This window comes from Equus caballus, chromosome 20 (genome assembly GCF_041296265.1).
Source record: "Equus caballus isolate H_3958 breed thoroughbred chromosome 20, TB-T2T, whole genome shotgun sequence".
Lineage (NCBI taxonomy): Eukaryota > Metazoa > Chordata > Mammalia > Perissodactyla > Equidae > Equus > Equus caballus.
The window spans coordinates 20,716,711-20,736,610 of NC_091703.1; the positions used below are offsets into that span (position 1 = coordinate 20,716,711).

A 19,900-nucleotide genomic window follows, 5' to 3' on the forward strand; every position below is an offset into this window, starting at 1 on the left:
TAGCCCTTTAGAGTAGGTGTTTGTTGATCTCTCTTAGGCTCAAAACCTTGGCATCACCTTTGATTCCTCCTTGGGATTTTCCTCAAGTATAGTCTAGCAAGAGAACCAATCTTCTTTTCTTTAAATTTCTTTCTTTTGGGGCTGGCCTGGTGGTGCAGCAGTTAAGTGCGCACGTTCCGCTTCTCGGTGGCCCGGGGTTAGCTGGTTCGGATCCCGGGTGCGGACATGGTACCGCTTGGCAAAAGCCATGCTGTGGCAGGCATCCCATGTATAAAATAGAGGAAGATGGCATGGATGTTACCTCAGGGCCAGTCTTCCTCAGCAAAAGGAGGAAGATTGGCAGTAGTTAGCTCAGGGCTGATCTTTCTCAAAAAAAAAAAAAATTCTTTCTTTTTTTGCATCTTCCACATGCATTCAGGTCCTCACATCCTTTTGCCTAGGGTGTTTTAAGTTAATTTCCCACCTCTTGGTTTCTTTTCCCCCTTGTACTTCATTTTACACCTTACCATCAGTGTCATGTTCTCAAAGTTTAGCTCCACTCTATGTCTACTCTGCCACCGAAACTTAAGAGGTTTCCCCATTGCCCACTAAATTAGAGGCTCTCCACCGTCTTTCTTAAGGCTCCTTCCACAATATAAGCCCTATTAGTCTCCCTTAGACAGAAATTCTCTCAATAATGAAATACTTTCCTCCTACTTTCTTGTCTTTGTCCATACTGTAACAACTGCCTGGAGCTTTCTCTGCCTCGATTTCCACCCTCTTCTGCTACTGTCTGCCCTTAAAATCCTCCCACACTTCATGAAGCTTTTTTTGTCTGCGTATTCCTTTTCCCTCTGTATGTTGCCTGTGCAGCTTTCTGTCACTCAGGGCGTTTTACTTGATGCTGTGTTAATGTTGTTTGACATCCCATCCATGATAAACCATAAGCTTGTTGAGTGCAAGGCACATATCTTCCTCTTTACTGTGTTCCCTTAAACACTCCCTATCGTGTCTTAGATGTCCTTAATAATTAGGTAATTGAATCGCATTGTAGGAAGCAGGCTTTTTAATTTGGTTTTAATTATTGGTGACCTCACAGACTCTCTTGGATGTTTGGCAGTGATTCTAGGTGTTATAGCTAAAGTTCTTGAGGGAACCAGATGTTACTTCCTTGTATAGATTGTTAATGTAAATGGAAAGATCTTTTTCGTTTGATAAGGTATTTCACATTTACTACAAGAAAACTGTTTCTGTGCAATGATGTGCTTGGTACTGATAAGAAGGAAAACCAGGCGGCAGAGGGAGGCAGTAATTCTCTTGGATATGTTAAGCAATCCACCAAAGTCAGATTTTTTTGATTCTTGTTAAAACTTGTTAACAAGTCTTTTCAGGATTCCAAGTGGAAAAATTATGCCAAAGTACTCTAAGTTATTGAAATGAAACACTTGCAGGTGCTGTTAAAGTAGTATTTTATACTCTGCCTATTTGTTCATTTAATCATTCTCTGCACACTTCCCAGAGGTTTTGATGTGGCTGTAGATCACAAATAGCTAGTTCTGTTAATACCCCCCCCTTTTTTTTTGGCTTCTTGTTCTGAATTTGTACTCCAGAAAAAGTTGACGAAAACAAAAAATTGTGTCAGGTGTAGAGACTTTCACTTCATAGTGGTATAGTCTAAGAGTTGCATGTCCACAAGCTGGGCTGCTGATACCCTGAGCTCCCTCATTTGATTTCAGAAACCTAGAGATTGCCAGGGGACCAGAAACACAGTCTGGTGTGTAAAACACAGTTCCTGAGCATTCAGGAAAAAAAGTAAACAAAGCATCACAATATCCCAAAACCCACATACTTGAAAAAGAATTGAAGACTTGAAAATTTAATTTTAAAATGGGCAAAGGATAAATAGTTTCTAGGAAAAGATATCAGCTTTGCTCAGTTTACCACTGTCTTCTAGCACATACATGGGTGCCCGGATGAGTGAGTGAGACTCATAAAAGAAAGCCCAACTCCCTCGTAAGTAAAGAAATGCTTAATGAATAGCCAGACGTATTTGAATGAGCATTTCTACTTCTTAGAATTTATGCTGGGGAAATAGACAACTTTGCATAAATTTCACGTCTAGGTTTCCATAATCCAGAAATACTTTTTCAGATATTCAAATATAACTGTCTATCCATCCATCCACATAGATGTGTACATATATATATGTTTATGTATGCACACATATATTCATGTTCACTGTAAAACTATTTGTAATAGTGAAAAATTGGCAATAACATAAATGCCTGTCAGAACAAGAATAGTTAAGCTATAGCATATTCACATTGTGATGTTTAAAAAGGATGAGGTTGATCTTTAGGTAAAGACATGAAAGAAAAGATATAAGATGTATTGGATGGAAGTTGTAAAACAAAACGTAGTTTCACCTTTGCGTATGAATAGTGGACACAGGTCTATTTACACGTTACACTTGCATGTGTGAGGGCTGGTCTGGAAGTAAGCATAGGCAGTCTATAACCGTTGACAGTCTCTGGGGAGCAGAACTGGGGAGATATGTGAATTCTCAGGATAGCGGGTATTAGACCGTCTATTTCTCACTTTTCTGTTCGATATTTTTATAAAGCATATTTTATTTTTATACTGGACAAAAGACTAGGAATTAATTTTCATTAATACTTAAAAATAAATAACTTATTTGAATGGCCAACTTGTCTATCTGGAAAACATGGTTTTCAAGAATGATTTATATCCTTGAGAGTTTTGTATAAGTAATTTTTTTTTGTTTTATAATGAGACACAAATGAAAAACATCAGATTGGACTGCTCTTGTGTTCTTTAATGGTATGATAAATACACATGTAGTTCAGAGGTCTTATTATAATATGTTTTCTTTAAGCAGTTGTAAGAAAATCCAGTTTCATGCTAGATGTGCTTGTTATTATTTGGAGAACTTACATGCACTAACATCAGTGTCCAAGGGTGCACTTGTGAGCAAAAGAATTCACACTGTTTTCTCTTCAATCTTTTAGAAAAGCTCAAGAGGAAAATAAGAAAATAGTGCTAGCTGGATGTGTTCCTCAAGCCCAGCCTCGTCAAGACTACCTTAAAGGACTGAGTATCATAGGGGTAAGCTTGTACTTGCTGGGAAAAAAGAAAACCTTGCATTGTTAAGACACGTAATAGCTCCATATTTTATTTTATTATTTACAAGCAGTGTTACACTTACAGCTGTCCTCAACATACTTCCCTATTGCCACTGAAACTTTGTCACGTCTTTGTAACTTTTTCAACCTAGCACCAAAACGTGTTCTAGGTTCTCTCATTTTTAAAAAAAAAAATACACAATAAGAAACCATAGTATGGGATTTAAGTTCCTTAATAATAACATGGTCTTTGCCCATCCAGCACCATATCTTGTGATATCATAGTACATAGAAGCCTTTTTTGGAATGCCCCCCTTCTCTTATACCCATCCCCCAGCTCTTGGCTCCAACATGACCCATTGTGTAAAGCCTTCTCCGACTGCTCTGTGCAGTCCTCAGTAATCTTGTCCCTGGGTTCCCTTTGCTTACTGTGCAGTCACCCGTCATTTGCTTTCCCAGCATTTCAGAGTTGTGATTTTGGGGTTAACTTAATGATTTTTTGAGTAAAGGCCACCTCTCTATTTAAATTATTAGCTTCACAATGACAACTTTTCAGTTTTTTTAAAAACTGTCACCGTGTTTCTCCAGCCTTTTCCACAATGCCTGACATAAACTGGCACTACTAATGTTTGGTGACTGACTGAATGAAGGAATCTTCCTATTGTATTTTTGTTGTTGGTATGCATTTTTCTCTGTGGGGCAGTAGGGTCTGTGAAGTTAGGGGAGTACTGTCTACTGTCTCTCTTATTCTTTGTGGCCATCACTGTTCACAAAATGCCCAAAGGTAGTTGGCATTCAGTCCGTGTTTGTTGACCAAATGGTGATGCTTCATCCTTCCTGCCATTCTTTTAATGCTGTATTCAGTATACTCAGTAACGATCTTTTTTAAAAGAGGCTGTATTAATTTTTTAAAAAAATATATAAATATTTTATGTTCATAGAAAAACTTATATGAATAATTGGCACCTGGATTGAGATTGGTTGGATTTTTCCTTATTTGAGGTACTACTGACAGGTTCTTATACTGTCTACTCAGTGTGATGAACTTGTTTTCTGCTGTGAAGTCCTTGCCCCACTAGCAAATTTAATAATCTTTGAACAAACATTCTCGTGTTAAACAAACAGAACCTGAATGTTTGGGAACTTTATTTTGTTTTCCCCATTTGTCTGTTTACATTTTGATTTCTCTTGGTTTAAGGAGTGAAATGAATATGGACTCCTGAGTTATCTTTTCATGTCAGACTTTCTTTCTGCATAAACATAATCCTGCTGTGTTAGGGAAATAGGAAACTTGTTAGAATTCTGTTTTAGAGATGGAATGTGGTACAACCTTGGGATTCATCTTTGATTTCATCTTGAAGAATTAAGTTACTGGAATAGTAGAATTTCCTTAGTATGGCCAAAGCCCCTCCTCTGAGTACCTCCTGGTACTGTCTTCCTGAACTCCACTGTGTGCAGGGACGGGCTTCATGTGTCAGGATGTCGGGGAGGTTCTCAAGATGGCATAAGGGGGACGTCCAGTGCTGTAAGGTGGGATGATTTTCAGGAATGATAAAAACCCATGGATATGGCAAATAAACATTTTTTTCCCCATTTTGTTCTGTCTCATTTTATTGCCATTAAAATTCTTTAGATTTGCTTTATTTTGCTCCCTTATAATTGGATAAATAACTTAAGAACATGTTTTAAAAAGTGAATAGAATGAAAATTCATAATTCCATCACCCTAACAATAATTATAACTTTGCTTATCCCCTTCAGACTTTTAACTTTTGCATATTTTACTTAATTGTAATCTCCAAACAATTTTGTGTCCTTCTTTTTCCATGATCTTTTATTCCATGATTTTTTGAACCATTTTAAATCCGGCATTAATATTCTATTTGAAGGATATACTATAATTTACCTAACTATTCTTAAATGTTGGATATAAATATTTTGTTTTAGGAAATATCTGTATAATACATTAATGCCCACAGAGGGCTTTTTATTTTAATGTAAGATCAGTATATTGTGAAAAGTTTCAAAAAGTAGAATCACACTATCAGTAACAATGTTTGAGCTGTAATTTGATTATATTGTCAGCATTGAGTATTATTATTAAACTATAGGATGATTCTTTGTCAACATCATTTTATAGAGCCTTTTTTTCTGTGGTAGCTATATGACATTTATCATAACTGACTCCTTCTATATTTGAAAGTATATCTGGGGGCTGGCCCGGTGGCACAGCGTTAAGTGCGCACGTTCCACATCTCAGCGGCCCGGGGTTCGCCGGTTCGGATCCTGGGTGCGGACATGGCACCGCTTGTCACGCCGTGCTGTGGTAGGCGTCCCGCATATAAAGTAGAGGAAGATGGGCACGATGTTAGCTCAGGGCCACGCTTCCTCAGCAAAAAGAGGAAGACTGGCAGTAGTTAGCTCAGGGCTAATCTTCCTCAAAAAAAAGAAACAAAAAAAAGAAAGTGTGTCTGCAGAACCTAAAATTTAAAAGAAATTGGAGTAGGAAACCAAAATCATCTGTAATTGGTGTTTGGGAGACCTATTTCTGAATAGAATTATTAGAATTGCTACAGAATCAGAAACCTTCCAAAATATAGTGAGTTACAGTGAAATAAAGAAGTGAATTTATATTGGTTTATAACAAAGAAAAGAACAATTCTGAAGTGTAAAAAATATAGGAAGATGTTTGAATTCAGTGACTTGGGAAACTATTTTTAGGAGAATGTTTGAAATTGTAGTGCACAATTGATTTACAGACTGAGGGAAACTGCTCTTCCCTTACAGAATATCCCTTAGAGAATTTCTGTGGTGGAGGGCGTTAATCGAGGTGGAAGAAGAACAGTTGTCCCTGTGTCCTCTGCTTTTACCGCCTGCTAGGATTTGTCTGGGTCACCCCACAATACAGGGAGGATGTGTCAATTCTACTGACCAAGTGATTGAAATGAAAAACTGCCTTTAGGCGGGGATTAGTGGGTGAGCGAGCTACTTCCTGCACATCTGAGTTAGAAAAATGCACTATCCCATGTTTGCAAGTCCTCATGGAGTACGTGGGGTGACATTGAGAAGGATCGTACTACCGTCGTAACGTGTTAATTTCCATCAATATCAGCCTTCAGAAATGGGGCATTTAATTTGCTTTCGTAATCAGAGAGAGCAGTGTGGTGAAGGCACACAGTAATTGATGATTTGACCCCTGGGCCTTTTATCTTCATCTGTCTTACTGTCTTCTGAAACTATCTAGTTGTGATTAATATTATTTGTGTGGTGATGCACAGAAATAAAATAATAGAATATAAAAACCAGAATTAAAACCTTTCCACCTCTGGGTCCAGGGAGCTGGCTTTGGTGGCAGTAAGCTCTAACTTCTCTCATCCTGGAATGCAAAGCTGTCTAAATTTTTTTGCATTAGGAGAGGAGAGAGAACACATTTGAAAACCTGTGTGTCTTGGATAAAAAGATCTCTTTTTAACCAAAACTTTTTTCCTAGCATGATTAAGTGAAATTTATATTTTATATCTAGAATGTATGTATTTATAGGTAACCAGTACAGAATCAAAATCTGTTTTATTTTTTCGAGGTCTTGAAACATTTTACCTTACAGTGAAAAGTTTCATTTCTCTCTTTTTTTTAGTCACTGCTATTATTTATTAACATTGATCACTCTGCGTCTAGCTGTAGGTAGTTCCAAGATCTTGTGACTATACCTATTGAATGCTACTTTCCTTCTCTTTAGTTCATTTGTTGGCAGGAAAGTTTCTTTTAGTCATCTAGAAAGCAAGATGTTCTCTGTCAAAGTCTGGTAGAAAAGAATAACAGTAGACTTTAGGACTCAGAAAGCTTGGCTTCAAATCCTGGGGCTGCCACATCATTCTTTCTTCAATTCAGCAAGTACTTACCGAGTACCTAGTATATAGCTATTCTGTTCCAGGTGCTAGGAATGCAGCAGTATATAAAATCATCAAAGATCCCTCTCCTCATAGAGTTTACATTCCAGTTCTTGGGGAGAGGCATCTGGTTTGAGCCTAGAACGTCTCCAGCCTCCTGGAGAAGGTGGTGGCATGGGCCCATAGAACATAGGGAGATTGATGAATTAGGAATTTCTCTGTAAGGCTCAGATGGAAATACATTTTGTGTCCATCAGTTAGGAGGTGTGTTAGGGATAGAGAGGAGAAATCACATTTATTTGCTTGAGTTCTTCTAAAGGTAGTGTTATTTTTCGATTATTGCAGAAGCCATTTTTCATGGCATGATAGTTATTAGTTTTTACTCTGTTACAAGAAAGCATGTTTACAAAATTGTACTTTGGGTGTAGTTTTTCTGTACTAATAAACAAGGACTGCACTTGAACTTGGTCTTGGTGTTGATTCATTAGGCTTGTCTTTGTATGATATCTCTAGAAATCCTAAATAAACTTTGAATTAATACACAAGTTGTAACGTTTAAAAACATTTAATTCACAGCAGAAGATATAATTTGATGTTGAAAATGTGTAAATGACAAAACTTCCTGATGTGCCAGCTGTGAGCCCTGCAGGCAGGTGCACACTTTCTTTGGAGAGCTGAACAAAAATGTGGTTTAACACAGGTGTCTGCTCGTCTATGGGACGACTACCAGGGTGATTTGCAGTGGTTTAAACGTCTTTTCAGGCGACTGCTCTAATCCTGAGAAGTCGAACGGCATGCTATTTCAAATGTGAACACGTTAATTCTGAAAATTATGTGTATAAATAAAGCGGCATTTGAAAGAGGCTATATTTGAGAATATTTCTATCACGTACCATATTGCAAAAGGTAAATAAATTAATGGAGTGGAACAATGTCACGGTAACAGTGGCATTGATATTGAGAGCAAAGCTTGAGAAACTGTTTCCTCCTTTTTGTCTCTACTTCATGTCTTCTAATATTTCTTCTTGTCATATTCTGTTTTTTTACCTTTAATTATCAAAAAAGCAGTACTGTAACAGAATGACATGTAAATTTAAAAGCCCATTCATGTTTGTACCTTTCCCTACCTGTTGTTTTCATGGCCTCTTTTAATTTTACCCATATGTGTACACATTTTTCACTTATTGAATTATAAAAAAGTAGTGTATCATAGTAGTTAAGAGCATGCATTCGAGAACTAGATTGTGTAGGTCATATCCCTGCTGTACCACTTACTAGCTGTGTGACTTTGTACAGGTTAGTTAACCTCTCTGTGCCTCAGTTTCTTCATCTGTAGACTGGAGATAATAGAATCTAACTCTGAGTTTTGTAAGGATTAAATCAGTTAATACATGTAATGTGCTTAGCCTGGCACCTGGCAAGTAGTGCTCTGTATTAGCTTTTTTATTATAATTATTTAATTCAGTTACTAGTAGAATCAACATTGAGCACAATTATGTGCCTGGAATGAAACTGTTTGCTAGAGATACAGAACTGAATAAAATGTGTCTTTTCCCTAGACTGTGAAATCTGAAGAAAGGCACAAATAATCATGATAAATGTGCATAGGGATAAAGTATGTGGGTACACAGAGGATAGAGCCATCCTTGACTTGGGCTTCAAAGGCTTTGTAGTGGTTTGATGAATGGAGAAAGGGCTTTCAAGGAGAAGCAACAACATAGCTGAGGAAAAGCTTAAGGGTGCCGAGAAGGGGGAAGAATTAGCAAGAAGTGTGTGCTGACTTGAGTGTAACTTGGAGAGAGTAACTTTAGTGTTAAGAGGTGTAGTTTGGAGTAGTGCAGATGAGTGATAAGTAGGGTAGTGAGAGTAGAGAGAAGGAGTCTGCATTCGCTGGGAGGCTTAAGTGAGACTCAGCAGTTGAGGGTGAAAATCTAGGGGAGGGCTGGGGGCGGGTAAGGCAGTATGAAAAGGTTAGGGTTAGAAGCTGTGTAATCCAGTGGTTATTTCTATATGTCTTTTATTCATTCTTTATCTGTTAATTATTTTCTTATATGTTATCGATACTTACCTCTTTTCTTATTTTAAGTCAGATTTGTTGAGGTAGAATTAACATACAGTGAAATTCACCTTTGACGAATTTTGACAAATGTATATTCTTGTGTAAACACCACCACAATCAAGATTTAGAACATTTCCATTTCACTAAAAAGTTCCTTTGTGTCCTTTTGTAGTCAACCTCTTGGCCCCACCAAACACACAGTCCTTGGCAACTATTGTTCTGATTTCTGTCCCTGTAGTGTTGCCTTTTTCAGAATGTCATATAAATGGAGTTATATGTTACTTTGTTTCTTGCTTTTTTCACTTGGTGTAATACAGTCAGTGTTCCATCCACGTTATTGTGATCATTAATAGTTTGGTACTTTTTATTGCCTGGAATTATTTCACTGTATGGATGGACCACAGTTTGTTTATCCATTTAGCAGTTGATGGAAATTTGTGTTGTTTCCACTTTGGGCCTATTAAGGATAAAGTGTCTGTAAACATTCATTCCCAGGTCTTTGTGTGGCTGTGTTTACGTTTTCTTGGGTAAACATCTAGGAATGGTGTTGCCCAGTTGTACAGTCAGGATCTGCTCAACCCTTTGAGGAACTGCCCCGAAGTGTTTTCCTGAACAGCTGTGCATTTTGCTTTTCCACCAGCACTTCCAGTCGCTTCACATCCTCACCGAAAGTTGGTACTGCTGGTTTTAATTTTAGCAACTGTGCTGGGTATGTAGTGGTATCTCATTGTGGTTTTAATTTGCTTTTCTCTGTTGACTAAAGATGGTGAGCGTATTTTTGTGTAATTATTTGCCATCCATATATTTTTGGTAAAGTGTTCAAATCTTTTACCATCTTCCTCTCTTTTTGGTGACCTTGAGTTAGGAAACTATTTCTTAGATAGGGCACACGCACACAGAATTATTCCTTTTGGTGTGAAAGAAAAGAAATTGATAAATTGGACTTCATCAAAATTAAGTACTTTTGCTCCTCAAAAGATGCTGTTAAGAAAATGTAAAGTCAAGCCACAGACTGGGAGAAAATATTTGCAAAACAGATCTCCTAGAGGATTGAAATCCAGAATATATAAAGGACTCCTACAACTCAACAGTAGGAAATCAACCTATTTTAACGTGAGGAAAAGATTTGTCTACTTTTTAAATTTTTAGAGTTTTTGTTTATTTATTTTTTTGAGGAAGATTAGCCCTGAGCTAACTGCTGCCAATCCTCCTCTTTTTGCTGAGGAAGGCTGGCCATGAGCTAACATCCATGCCCATCTTCCTCTACCTTGTATGTGGGACGCCTACCACAGCATGGCTTTTTTTGCCACGCAGTGCCATGTCCACACCCGGGATCCAAACTGGCGAACCCCAGGCCACCAAAGCGGAACGTGCGCACTTAACTGCTGCGCCACCAGGCAGGCCCCAGTCTACCTTTTTATCATAGTTTTTCCTTGCTTTTTAAAATTTTGATATAGTAGAAACTTGGAATTTTGGGGGGGAGATAATTTCTTCTGTGCTTTCAAAACTGAGGCTATGTGTTCCCAGGATCTAGAAACAGATCTGATAAAGTATCTGTTTCTCTCTCTCTCTCCCTCTGTTTTAAACCTTTTATTAAAGTATGAAAAAGATTTATTCAACTCTTCAATATATTGGCAGTTTACAATGCTGGCCACCGGGCGGGCTCCAATAAATATTTGTTGAGTGAATGTTTGTTAAGTTATAAGATGAGCATTTAACTGAATCTTTTCCATATTGTTCTCAGTTATTCTAACAGTATTTATTTTTAAACTTTTCTTTCCCTCTTTTATTATGCTAACTCTATCATATGTTTGTTTCTTAATTAATGTATTAGTTTTGTATGCCCTAGAACAAATTACCACAAACGTAGTTGCTTAAAACTACACGTATTTATTATCTTATGGTTCTGGAGTCGAGAAGTCGGACCTGGGTTTTCCTGGACTAAGATCAAGGTCTTCACAGGGCTGCATTCTTTTCTGGAGGCTCTAGGGGAGAGTCCTTTCCCTTGTCTTTTCCAGGTTTTAGAGGCCACCCACATTCCTTGACTTGTGCCCCCTTTCATCTTTAAAGTCAGCAATGCCATTCTCTCTGACCCTTCTATCATCACCCCTGTCTTGCTCCACAGTTGGGAAAGATTCTCAGCTTTTAAGGACTGTGTGAGTAGATTGGGCCCATCTGGATAATCCAGGTTAATCTCATCATCTCAAGGTCCTTACTCTTAATCACGTCTGCAAAACCCATTTGCCTGCAAGGTAACATATTCACATTTCGGGAATTAGAACTTGAACATCTTTGGGAGGCCATTATTCTGCCTACTACATAGAGCGTTGTTTATTGGTTGATGTTTTACGTCTCTAATGTGTATTTTTGTTTTAGTTCTGATATTACTCTGTTTTTAACTTTAGTCTCACTTTAAAAATCATTTTTTACTTTATAATATGCCCTGTATTTAATATGGTTATAGTATTCTGTCTCAAACAGTGTTTCTCTATATAATTTAATTTAGCATGTTAAGTTTTGTTATAATTACTGAAAGACTTTTTTTCCCACTAAAGTTTTATAGTTATTTTAATTGGGTTTCAAAGGAAAAAGTTCCTGATACTGATACTCATTTTGCTGGCATTTGTGTAGCTTGGCCTCATCTTTCAATTAGTAATTTTTATCTCAGTGTTAGTCACTCACTGGTACCATTCAGGTAGAAAATATGCTTTTAGTGGGGTGTGGGATGTGGTGTCATATAATTTTTGATGAAAGGGCTATTTCTACCATTGGGGAAGAATTTCTCTCAATGAAGAGATGAAAGGAGATAAACATATACTGGGAGATAAAGTTTTGTTCAAAAGTTAAACCACATGTAGCATCAGTTGCTCTTTTGTGTAACTCATTAGCAGACTTGTTCACAGGCTTGTGAATTCAAGAAATCTTTCTTCTAGTAGAGTTTAGCTTAGTGACTGCTATGGACTTCCCCAAACTTAAGAGATTTGGAAATTGAGTTCTCTTCCAATACCATTTATAGAGATAGGGACTTTCTTAACAGCTTGGAGAAAAATTTTTGAGGAGAAAAATATTTTTTATAGAGAAATCAATATTGGCCTTTAATCTTATGTCAGATGCTGATTATTGGATCAAAATCCCATTATGGTAAAAGTGAAAAATTTGAACATATATTTGATGGAAAAAACTTTTTATAATAGAGTTCTTAACAGAGATAGGAAGTCTTTTTTTTTCTATTTTCTTTTAAAGGTTAAGAGTTTTTAGGTGGTTTTAAAGTTTTGGTCTGATACTTCTTAATTAGAATGATAATGACAGGTTGTTCCAGTGTATTTATATACAGTCAAAATTAAGAGAGCTAGGGGCTGGCCTGGTGGCATAGAGGTTAAGTTCATGTGATTTCCTTCGGTGGCCTTGGGTTTGCAGTTTTGGATCCTGGGCACGGACCTATGCACTGCTCATCAAGCCATGCTGTGGCGGTGTCCCACATACAAAAAATAGAGGAAGATGGTCATAGATGTTAGTTCAGGGCTAATCTTCCTTAGCAAAAAAAAAAAAAAAAAGGGAAGAAGAATAGTCTTTGCACATTTTGAATAGGATTAGCCTGAGCAATGCTGTTGAAATTGTTCTGTTAACCCTCCAGAGACTTACTTTTGCAAGTAGAATAAAATCTAAACTACATGGCAAGAGCTACAAGGTCTCACATAATCTTCCTCCCCTAATTATCTGGCTTCATCTTCTACCAGTCTGCCCTTCATTCGCCATCATTTCTGTCTCTCAGCCCTTGTATGTACTTTTCTGCCTGGAGATTCACAATGATGCTTCTGTCTTGTGGTTCAGGTCCTAGGATTAATGCTATCTGTTAAGAGCATTACCTGGACCACTGGAGCAAACTCCACCTCCTGCCACCCCCAGATTTTATTTTCTTTATATGATCTGTCATGATGGGAAATGAATGTTTTCAGTTGTTTACAGGTTTGTCTCCTACAACTAGAATGTAAGACCCCTGAAGAAGGGACTTGGTGTTTTTCATCCTTATGTCCCCAGTTCCTAGAACAATGCATAGGGCTTGGTTGGTGCTTAGTAGACATTTGTGAAGTGAATGCATGCACACTGGTGGTGATTTGTCAGGGGGGTAGTTTGGAGGAATAGTTGTTGCCTGGGTCTCTAGAAAGTCCAGGTTCAGTTGGATAGCATTCTGTGATCATTTAGTAGTGACCTCTGGGCGTATAGGAAAAGGGAAATTCATGAAATGTGCCTGCCACCTGTGTGCCTTTCCTGGATAATATCCACTAAGAATATGTGACAAGAATTTAGCTGCATAGCCCTGTGCCTCAGTTCCCTCAGCCTTGGAAGTAACAGTAGTATCCACTGCCTAGGCATGTTATGAGGATTAAATGTGATAGTGTCTGTGACGTGTTAGCACAGAGCCTGGAACATAGTAATTGCTTAAGGAATGTGAGCTATCGCTGTGTTACTACTGGTCATTAACTTATCTACCCGCTGATTGTTCAGAAAAAAAAGATACTTGAAGTGCATACTAATGCAGAACCTCTAACTGCGGAACGGTATCAGCTTATTCCCTGACTGGACTTTTTTAAGCCTAATTGACAAAATTGTGTTTGAGCTGTGTGTTAGTTTCCTAGGGCTGTCATAACAAATCACCACAAACTGGGTGGCTAGCTTAGCTGTACTCTAAACCTGCACTTTCCAGTATGGTAGCCAGTAGCCATATGTGACTGTTTAAATTAATGAAAATTAACATTCAGTTCCTCAGTCACAGTAGCCACAATTCAAGTCTGCAGTAACTACATGTGGCTAGTGGCTCCCATGTTGGACAGCACAGCATATAAACATTTCCATCATTGTAGAAAGTTCTATTGGGTAGCACTGCTCTAAACAATTAGGCGATTTCGGAATAACACTTGTATTTGCTTTAGGCGCTTTGTATAGGTTTGTTGCTTCAATATATGTTTAGTTATAAATTTGGAGTAGTTCATAATAGCTGAATACAATATTTTTATGGATTTCTTTTAAAAGTTCTGCAGCAGAGTGACTCATTAATGTTATTTATGAATTGTTTATTCACTAGCTCCTTTCTTCATTGTCGAGAGCATATGGAGTCAGTAATAGAACATACTGCATGTCCTTTTTTTCCTGTATATTTATAACTAAGTGGCTGAAGGACACAAGATACTGTTTTATTTATTTTATTTGAATTATATGCCAGAGACTAAGCTCTTGTGTATTCAGGGCTACAATTTATAGTATTAATTAAGAACAGCTTTCCTTTTCTGCCCAGAATGAATTCAATATATTCTTCATTACTCCATGTGACTCTTGAGTGTGTTCTTTCGCTCATGATTGTTTTTTCTTCTCTTCCTGCCTCCCACCCTGTGCTTTTTTGCCTCCTGACTTCTCCCTCTTCCATTTAACTACCCCTCCCCTGACTCTGCTTTCCTTTATTTCTGCCTCTCCTTGTTTCTTTCATTTTCTCCCGCTGCTTCCTCCAATATCCACCTTACCAGAAATGGAAATGAGACAATATTTTCTTTAAATCATTTAATGAACTTCTGCCCTGTTTGTAATCAAATGCTTTTCTTTTTCTTAAAGTTTGCTAGACCATTCTTTTGAAAGTCCTGGGGTTCTCCCACGCCACTCAGTGATTAAATTATCATGTGTAGGCGGTATCCATTTCTCTGCCATAAAAGCAAATGTAATCAAGTACTTTTTTAAAACCAGAGAATGTATTTTCAACTGTATACATTCAATCACATTTTGTGTGACGTTAAGGGTAAAAGAAAATTGCTATTTCTTCAATACACACACATACATACACACATACTTAAACTTTTATTTTGACATAATTTCACACTCACGGAAAAGTTGCAAATATAAAGAATTACCATATTCTCTTTATCCAGATTCCGCAAGTGTTAATATTTTAACAAGTTTGCTTATCATTCTCTTTTTATATATGCACATTCTTTTCTGATCCCTTTTGAGAGTAAGATGCAGAGGTGATGCTCCTTTACTTCTGACTGTTCCTGTATTTCAGAAGCAAGGATATTCTCTTACAGCACTGTAGGACAATTATAAAAATCAGGAAATTGACATTGAAACAGTATTAGAGTTAGTGTGCAGACCTTATTCAAATCTTGCCAATTGTCCCGGTAACGTCCTTTATAGGAAAAGGAAAATCTCAGATCCAAAGTTGCATTCATTATCAGGTCTCTGTAGTCTCCTTTAATTTGGAACATTTCCTCAGTTTTCCCTTGAGTTGCAGACCTTGACGTTAGAACATTTGACCACCTTCAACGTTTTTTTGTAATAACAGCTTTTTTGAGGTGTAATTCACACACCATACAGTTATCCCATTTAAAGTGTGTAATTCAATGGTTTCTAATATGTTCACAGAGTCATGTGATCATCACGACCAACTTCAGAATATTTTCATCACTCCAGAAAGAAACTCAGGACTCTTTAGCAGTCCCTCTCATTTCTTTCACCACCCATCATAGGCAATCGCTAATCTACTTTATGTCTGAACATTTCCCTCTTCTGGCCATTTCATATACATAGAATTATGCAGTATTTGACTTTTTTTGTCTGGCTTCTTTCACTGAGCATGATGTCTTAGCTTAGGTCAATATGTTATTCTTCTTTATGGTTTAATGCTATTTCGTTATATGGTTGTACCAACTTTTGTTTATCCCTTCATCAGTTAATGAAACTTGGGTTGTTTTTACATTTTACTTATTAGAAATAATGCTGCTATGAACATGCCTGTACAAGTTTTTGTGTGGACATATGTTTTCATTTCTGTTGGGCGTATACTTCGGATTGGAATTCCTGGATCATATGGTAACTATGTTTCACTGTTTGAGACTCTGCCAGACTGTTTTCCAGAGCAACTGTACCGTCTTACTGCACTTTTACTAGCAATGTGTCAGGGTTCCAATTTCTACATATCCTTGTCCACACTTATTATTGTCTGACTTTTTGATTATAGCCATCCTAGTGGGTCTGAAGTAGTATCCCATTATGGTAAAATATCCTTAACATAAAATTTACTATTTTAACTGATTTTAAGTGTATGGTTCAGTGGCATTAAGTCCATTCACACTGCTGTGCAACAATCTCATCATCCATCTCCAGAATGATTCATCTTTCCAAATAGAAAATCTGTACCCATTAAAGAATAACTCCCCACTCTTCCATTGTGGTTTGATTAAAATTCCCTTTTTGGCTAATGATGTTGAACATCTTTTCATGTGCTTATTGGCCATTTGAATGTCTTCCTTGGAGAACTGTCTATTCAGATCTTTTGCCCATTTTTAAATAGTTTGTCTTTTTTTTTTTTTTGAGGAAGATTAGCCCTGAGCTAACTACTGCCAGTCCTCCTCTTTTTGCTGAGGAAGCCTGGCCCTGAGCTAACATCCGTGCCCATCTTTCTCTACTTTATATGTGGGACACCTACCACAGCATGGCGTGCCAAGTGGTGCCATGTCCACACCCAGGTTTGCCGGCAAACCCCGGGCCGCTGAGAAGCGGAACGTGCGAACTTAACCGCTGTGCCACCAGACCAGCCCCGGTTTGTCTTTTTATTGTTGAGTTGTAGGAGTTATTTATACATTCTAGATAGAAGTCCCTTATCAAATTTATGATTTGCAAAAATTTTCTTCCGTTTTCTATGTTGTCGTCTTACTTTTCTGATGGTGTCCTTTGTACCAAGGGGTTTTAATTTTGATAATGTCCAGTTTATCTTTTTTCTTTTGTTGCTCATGCTTTTGGTGTAATATCTAAGAAACCATTGTCTAATCCAAGGTTCGTCTAGATTTATGGCCCCATTTTCTTCTAAGAATTTTATAGTTTTAGCTTACCCCCAGCTTTTTAACCTTTTGACTGTTTCCTCGACATGTTACCCTTACTCTTCTGTAAGGTTACTGCGTCTTATTCAGTCCATGGGCTACAGCACTGGGTACAAGACTCCCTTTGGGCTGTTGTATCTCCAATGGCATAGGACAGCATTTTTGTTTTGGATCCATTGTTGGATTATCTCATATCGTACTCCTTTTATTCTCTGTCTTCCAGCTTCAACTGGTACCGTTCTCATTCACCCACATTCTCTAAAACATTTGACCAACTATTCCCTCCTTATCCTACCCATGTCTCTAATATCATTGGCTGTCTGAGTGTCCATGTGTAATGTCTCACCAACACTGTAAGTTCTCACTTTCTTACTTCTCAACTCCAGTAGTTATCACCTTCATCCTGTTTCAGCCACTTTTTCTCATGACCAGATCTTGGATCTTGCTATTCTTCAAAAATCCTAAATACCTGTATCCAGACTCTGATTATAACGTCCTATCCTCTTTTCTCCTTTTTCCTCTCTCCTTTTTCACCCTCCCTTTTCTATCTTCCTTCCTTCCCCCAACCCCCAGCCACTTCATTTCTACTTTCTGGCTCTGCTTCTTTCCCTATCTGACCTATTCCCTAAGCTTTGTCTTATCCAAAAAGCATAGTTAATTTACTTTCTTCCATATTCTTCAGGTTCATCCTATAAGTCTCTTCAGTTCTGTTTCCCCAGCCCTTTGAGCCGTCCTGATATATGTTTGATGTTCACTAAATGATGAGTGAATGAATGAATGAATGATGGAATGAACAAACCTTGCATCACTCCATTTATCTAACTGTTTGGCTCCTACTCAAGAACTGCTGGGCCCTGAGAAAAATTACAGCTATACATGGAGGCATTGTTAAAAAAATTCATAGTCTCTTATTTGGCCAGACAGTACTGTGATAACTAGTACTGTCTGGCATTTTTTTGTGTCCCTAGTCATCACTTCTTTTAACAGGTGTTAAACTTACAACAGATATTTTAAACATTCATCCTATTCTTGTATAACAGTGTGCTTTCTCACTCATAGCAGATGAATTTGCTTCTTATTTCCCTGAGAGAGTTGAGGCCAACAGGTGAGATACTTACTTAGCATCCTTTCTGACTTTCATGAGGGTACTCCCATCTAGTCCCCTGCTTTTCTCCTAACCCCTTGTTCAGAAGATGATGACTTGGCCTCTCTCCCATTCTTGACTTGTGTCTCTACGTGTTTTTTGGATCTTACCCTGTCTACTTCCTGAGGGACTGAACTTCATCAACTATTTCTTCTATCTTCAGCTCCTTTTTCTCGGTGGCCTTTCTCACCTCAGCATGTAAACTTCATAAAACAAAAAAGAAATAGTTAAATATACCATCACATGTATACTCAATTTCCTCTAACTTCTAGGAGTCCTCTTTTTCTTTCCCTTTTGACCCACCTTTTTGTAAGACTAGTCTGTATTTGGTGGTCTGGTGCTTAAGATTTGGCGCTCTCACCACCTCAGCCCAGATTTGTCTCCCCGGGCAGGGCACCACATTACCTGTCGGTCATCTGTCGGTTGTCATACCGTGGTGGCTGCGTGTTGCTGTGATGCTGAAAGCTATGCGACCAGGATTTCAAATAGCAGGGTCACCCATGGTGGACAGACTTCAGCAGAGCTTCCAGATTAAGACAGTCTAGGAAGAAGAACCTGGCCACCCACTTTTGAAAAAATTGGCCGTAAAAACCCTATGAATAGCAGTGGAGCATTGTCTGATACAGCACTGAAAGGGGAGAAGATAGCATGAAAAGATTGGGCAGGGTTCTGCTTTGCTGTACACAAGGTCACTAGGAGTCAGCATTGACTCGACGGCACTAATGGCAAAGTCTATATTAGCTGTCACCATTTTCTTTTCTTTCTTTCTTTTTTTTTTTTTTTGTGGAAGATTAGCCCTGAGCTAATATCTGCTGCCAACCCTCCTCTTTTTTCCTGAGGAAGGCTTGCCCTGAGCTAACATCCGTGCCCATCTTCCTCCACTTTATATGTGGGACGCCTACCACAGCATGGCTTGCCAAGTGGCACCATGTCCACACCCAGGATCCAAACTGGCGAACCCCAGGCCACCGAAGCGGAACGTGTGCACTTAGCCACTGCACCACTGGGCTGGCCCCACCATTTTCTTATTTATAACTTATTACTACTGAACTCACTGCTTTCCCTGGATTCGTTGACCCCCTCACTGTTAAATCAGGCATACCCATTCTCGTCTGTATGTTACTTGTTATCTCTGTGGCATTTCACACTGTTGGCTACTTCCTCCTCTTTGAATTCTCTGTTATCCTGGCTTTGATCGCATTCTGTAAGGAAACCACATGGCCTCTCTTAATAAAACTAGAACCTGATGGTTGCAGTGGTTCCAGGTGGACACATCTACAGTTAGATAGGTTTGTTTGGAACTAAAGAGCCAACGTTCTCTGAAATTTGCTTTGCTTTGGCAATTTCTCAATAATGATTGCTCCTGCTACTGTCGTGCTGAGCTGAATGATCAAAGGCAGAGCTGGATAGTGTGTTCTCACAAGTCTTTTCTTATTTCCTAGAAGACACTGATGCCAAAGGAATATTTTAAAGAGATTTGCTTTTCCACTTTTAATAAAGTCTTTTAAAAGGTTTCCTGTCTCAGTTGAGTTCATTGCAGCATTGTTCTATAATAATGAAAGATTAGAAATGACATAAAGGTCTATCAGTAGGGGAATGGATGAATTCATTATAGTATATCTCTACATGAGATACTAGGCAGCTAATAAAATTAATGAAGTAGACTTCTATATGCTTATGATACATAGGAAAAAGAATCAAGGGGGCTGGCCATGTGGCCGAGTGGTTAAGTTTGCGCACTCTGGTTTGGTGGCCCAGGGTTTCACTAGTTCGGATCCTGGATGTGGACCTAGCAGTGCGCATCAAGCCATGCTGAGGTGGTGTCCC

The 19,900-nt window shown here is 38.3% G+C and overlaps 1 protein-coding gene across 13 annotated transcripts in view; it reads left to right on the forward strand.

The window, feature by feature from the left end:
• The window catches only part of CDKAL1 (CDK5 regulatory subunit associated protein 1 like 1), a 610,319-nt gene that overhangs the window by 148,606 nt on the left and 441,813 nt on the right, over nt 1-19,900 (forward strand). For all 13 annotated transcript variants that reach the window (XM_005603599.4, XM_014734733.3, XM_023624511.2 and 10 more), the window contains one exon: nt 3,009-3,105. In XM_005603599.4, coding sequence (XP_005603656.1) covers nt 3,009-3,105 — 97 coding nt within the window. The remainder of the gene's footprint in view (nt 1-3,008; nt 3,106-19,900) is intronic.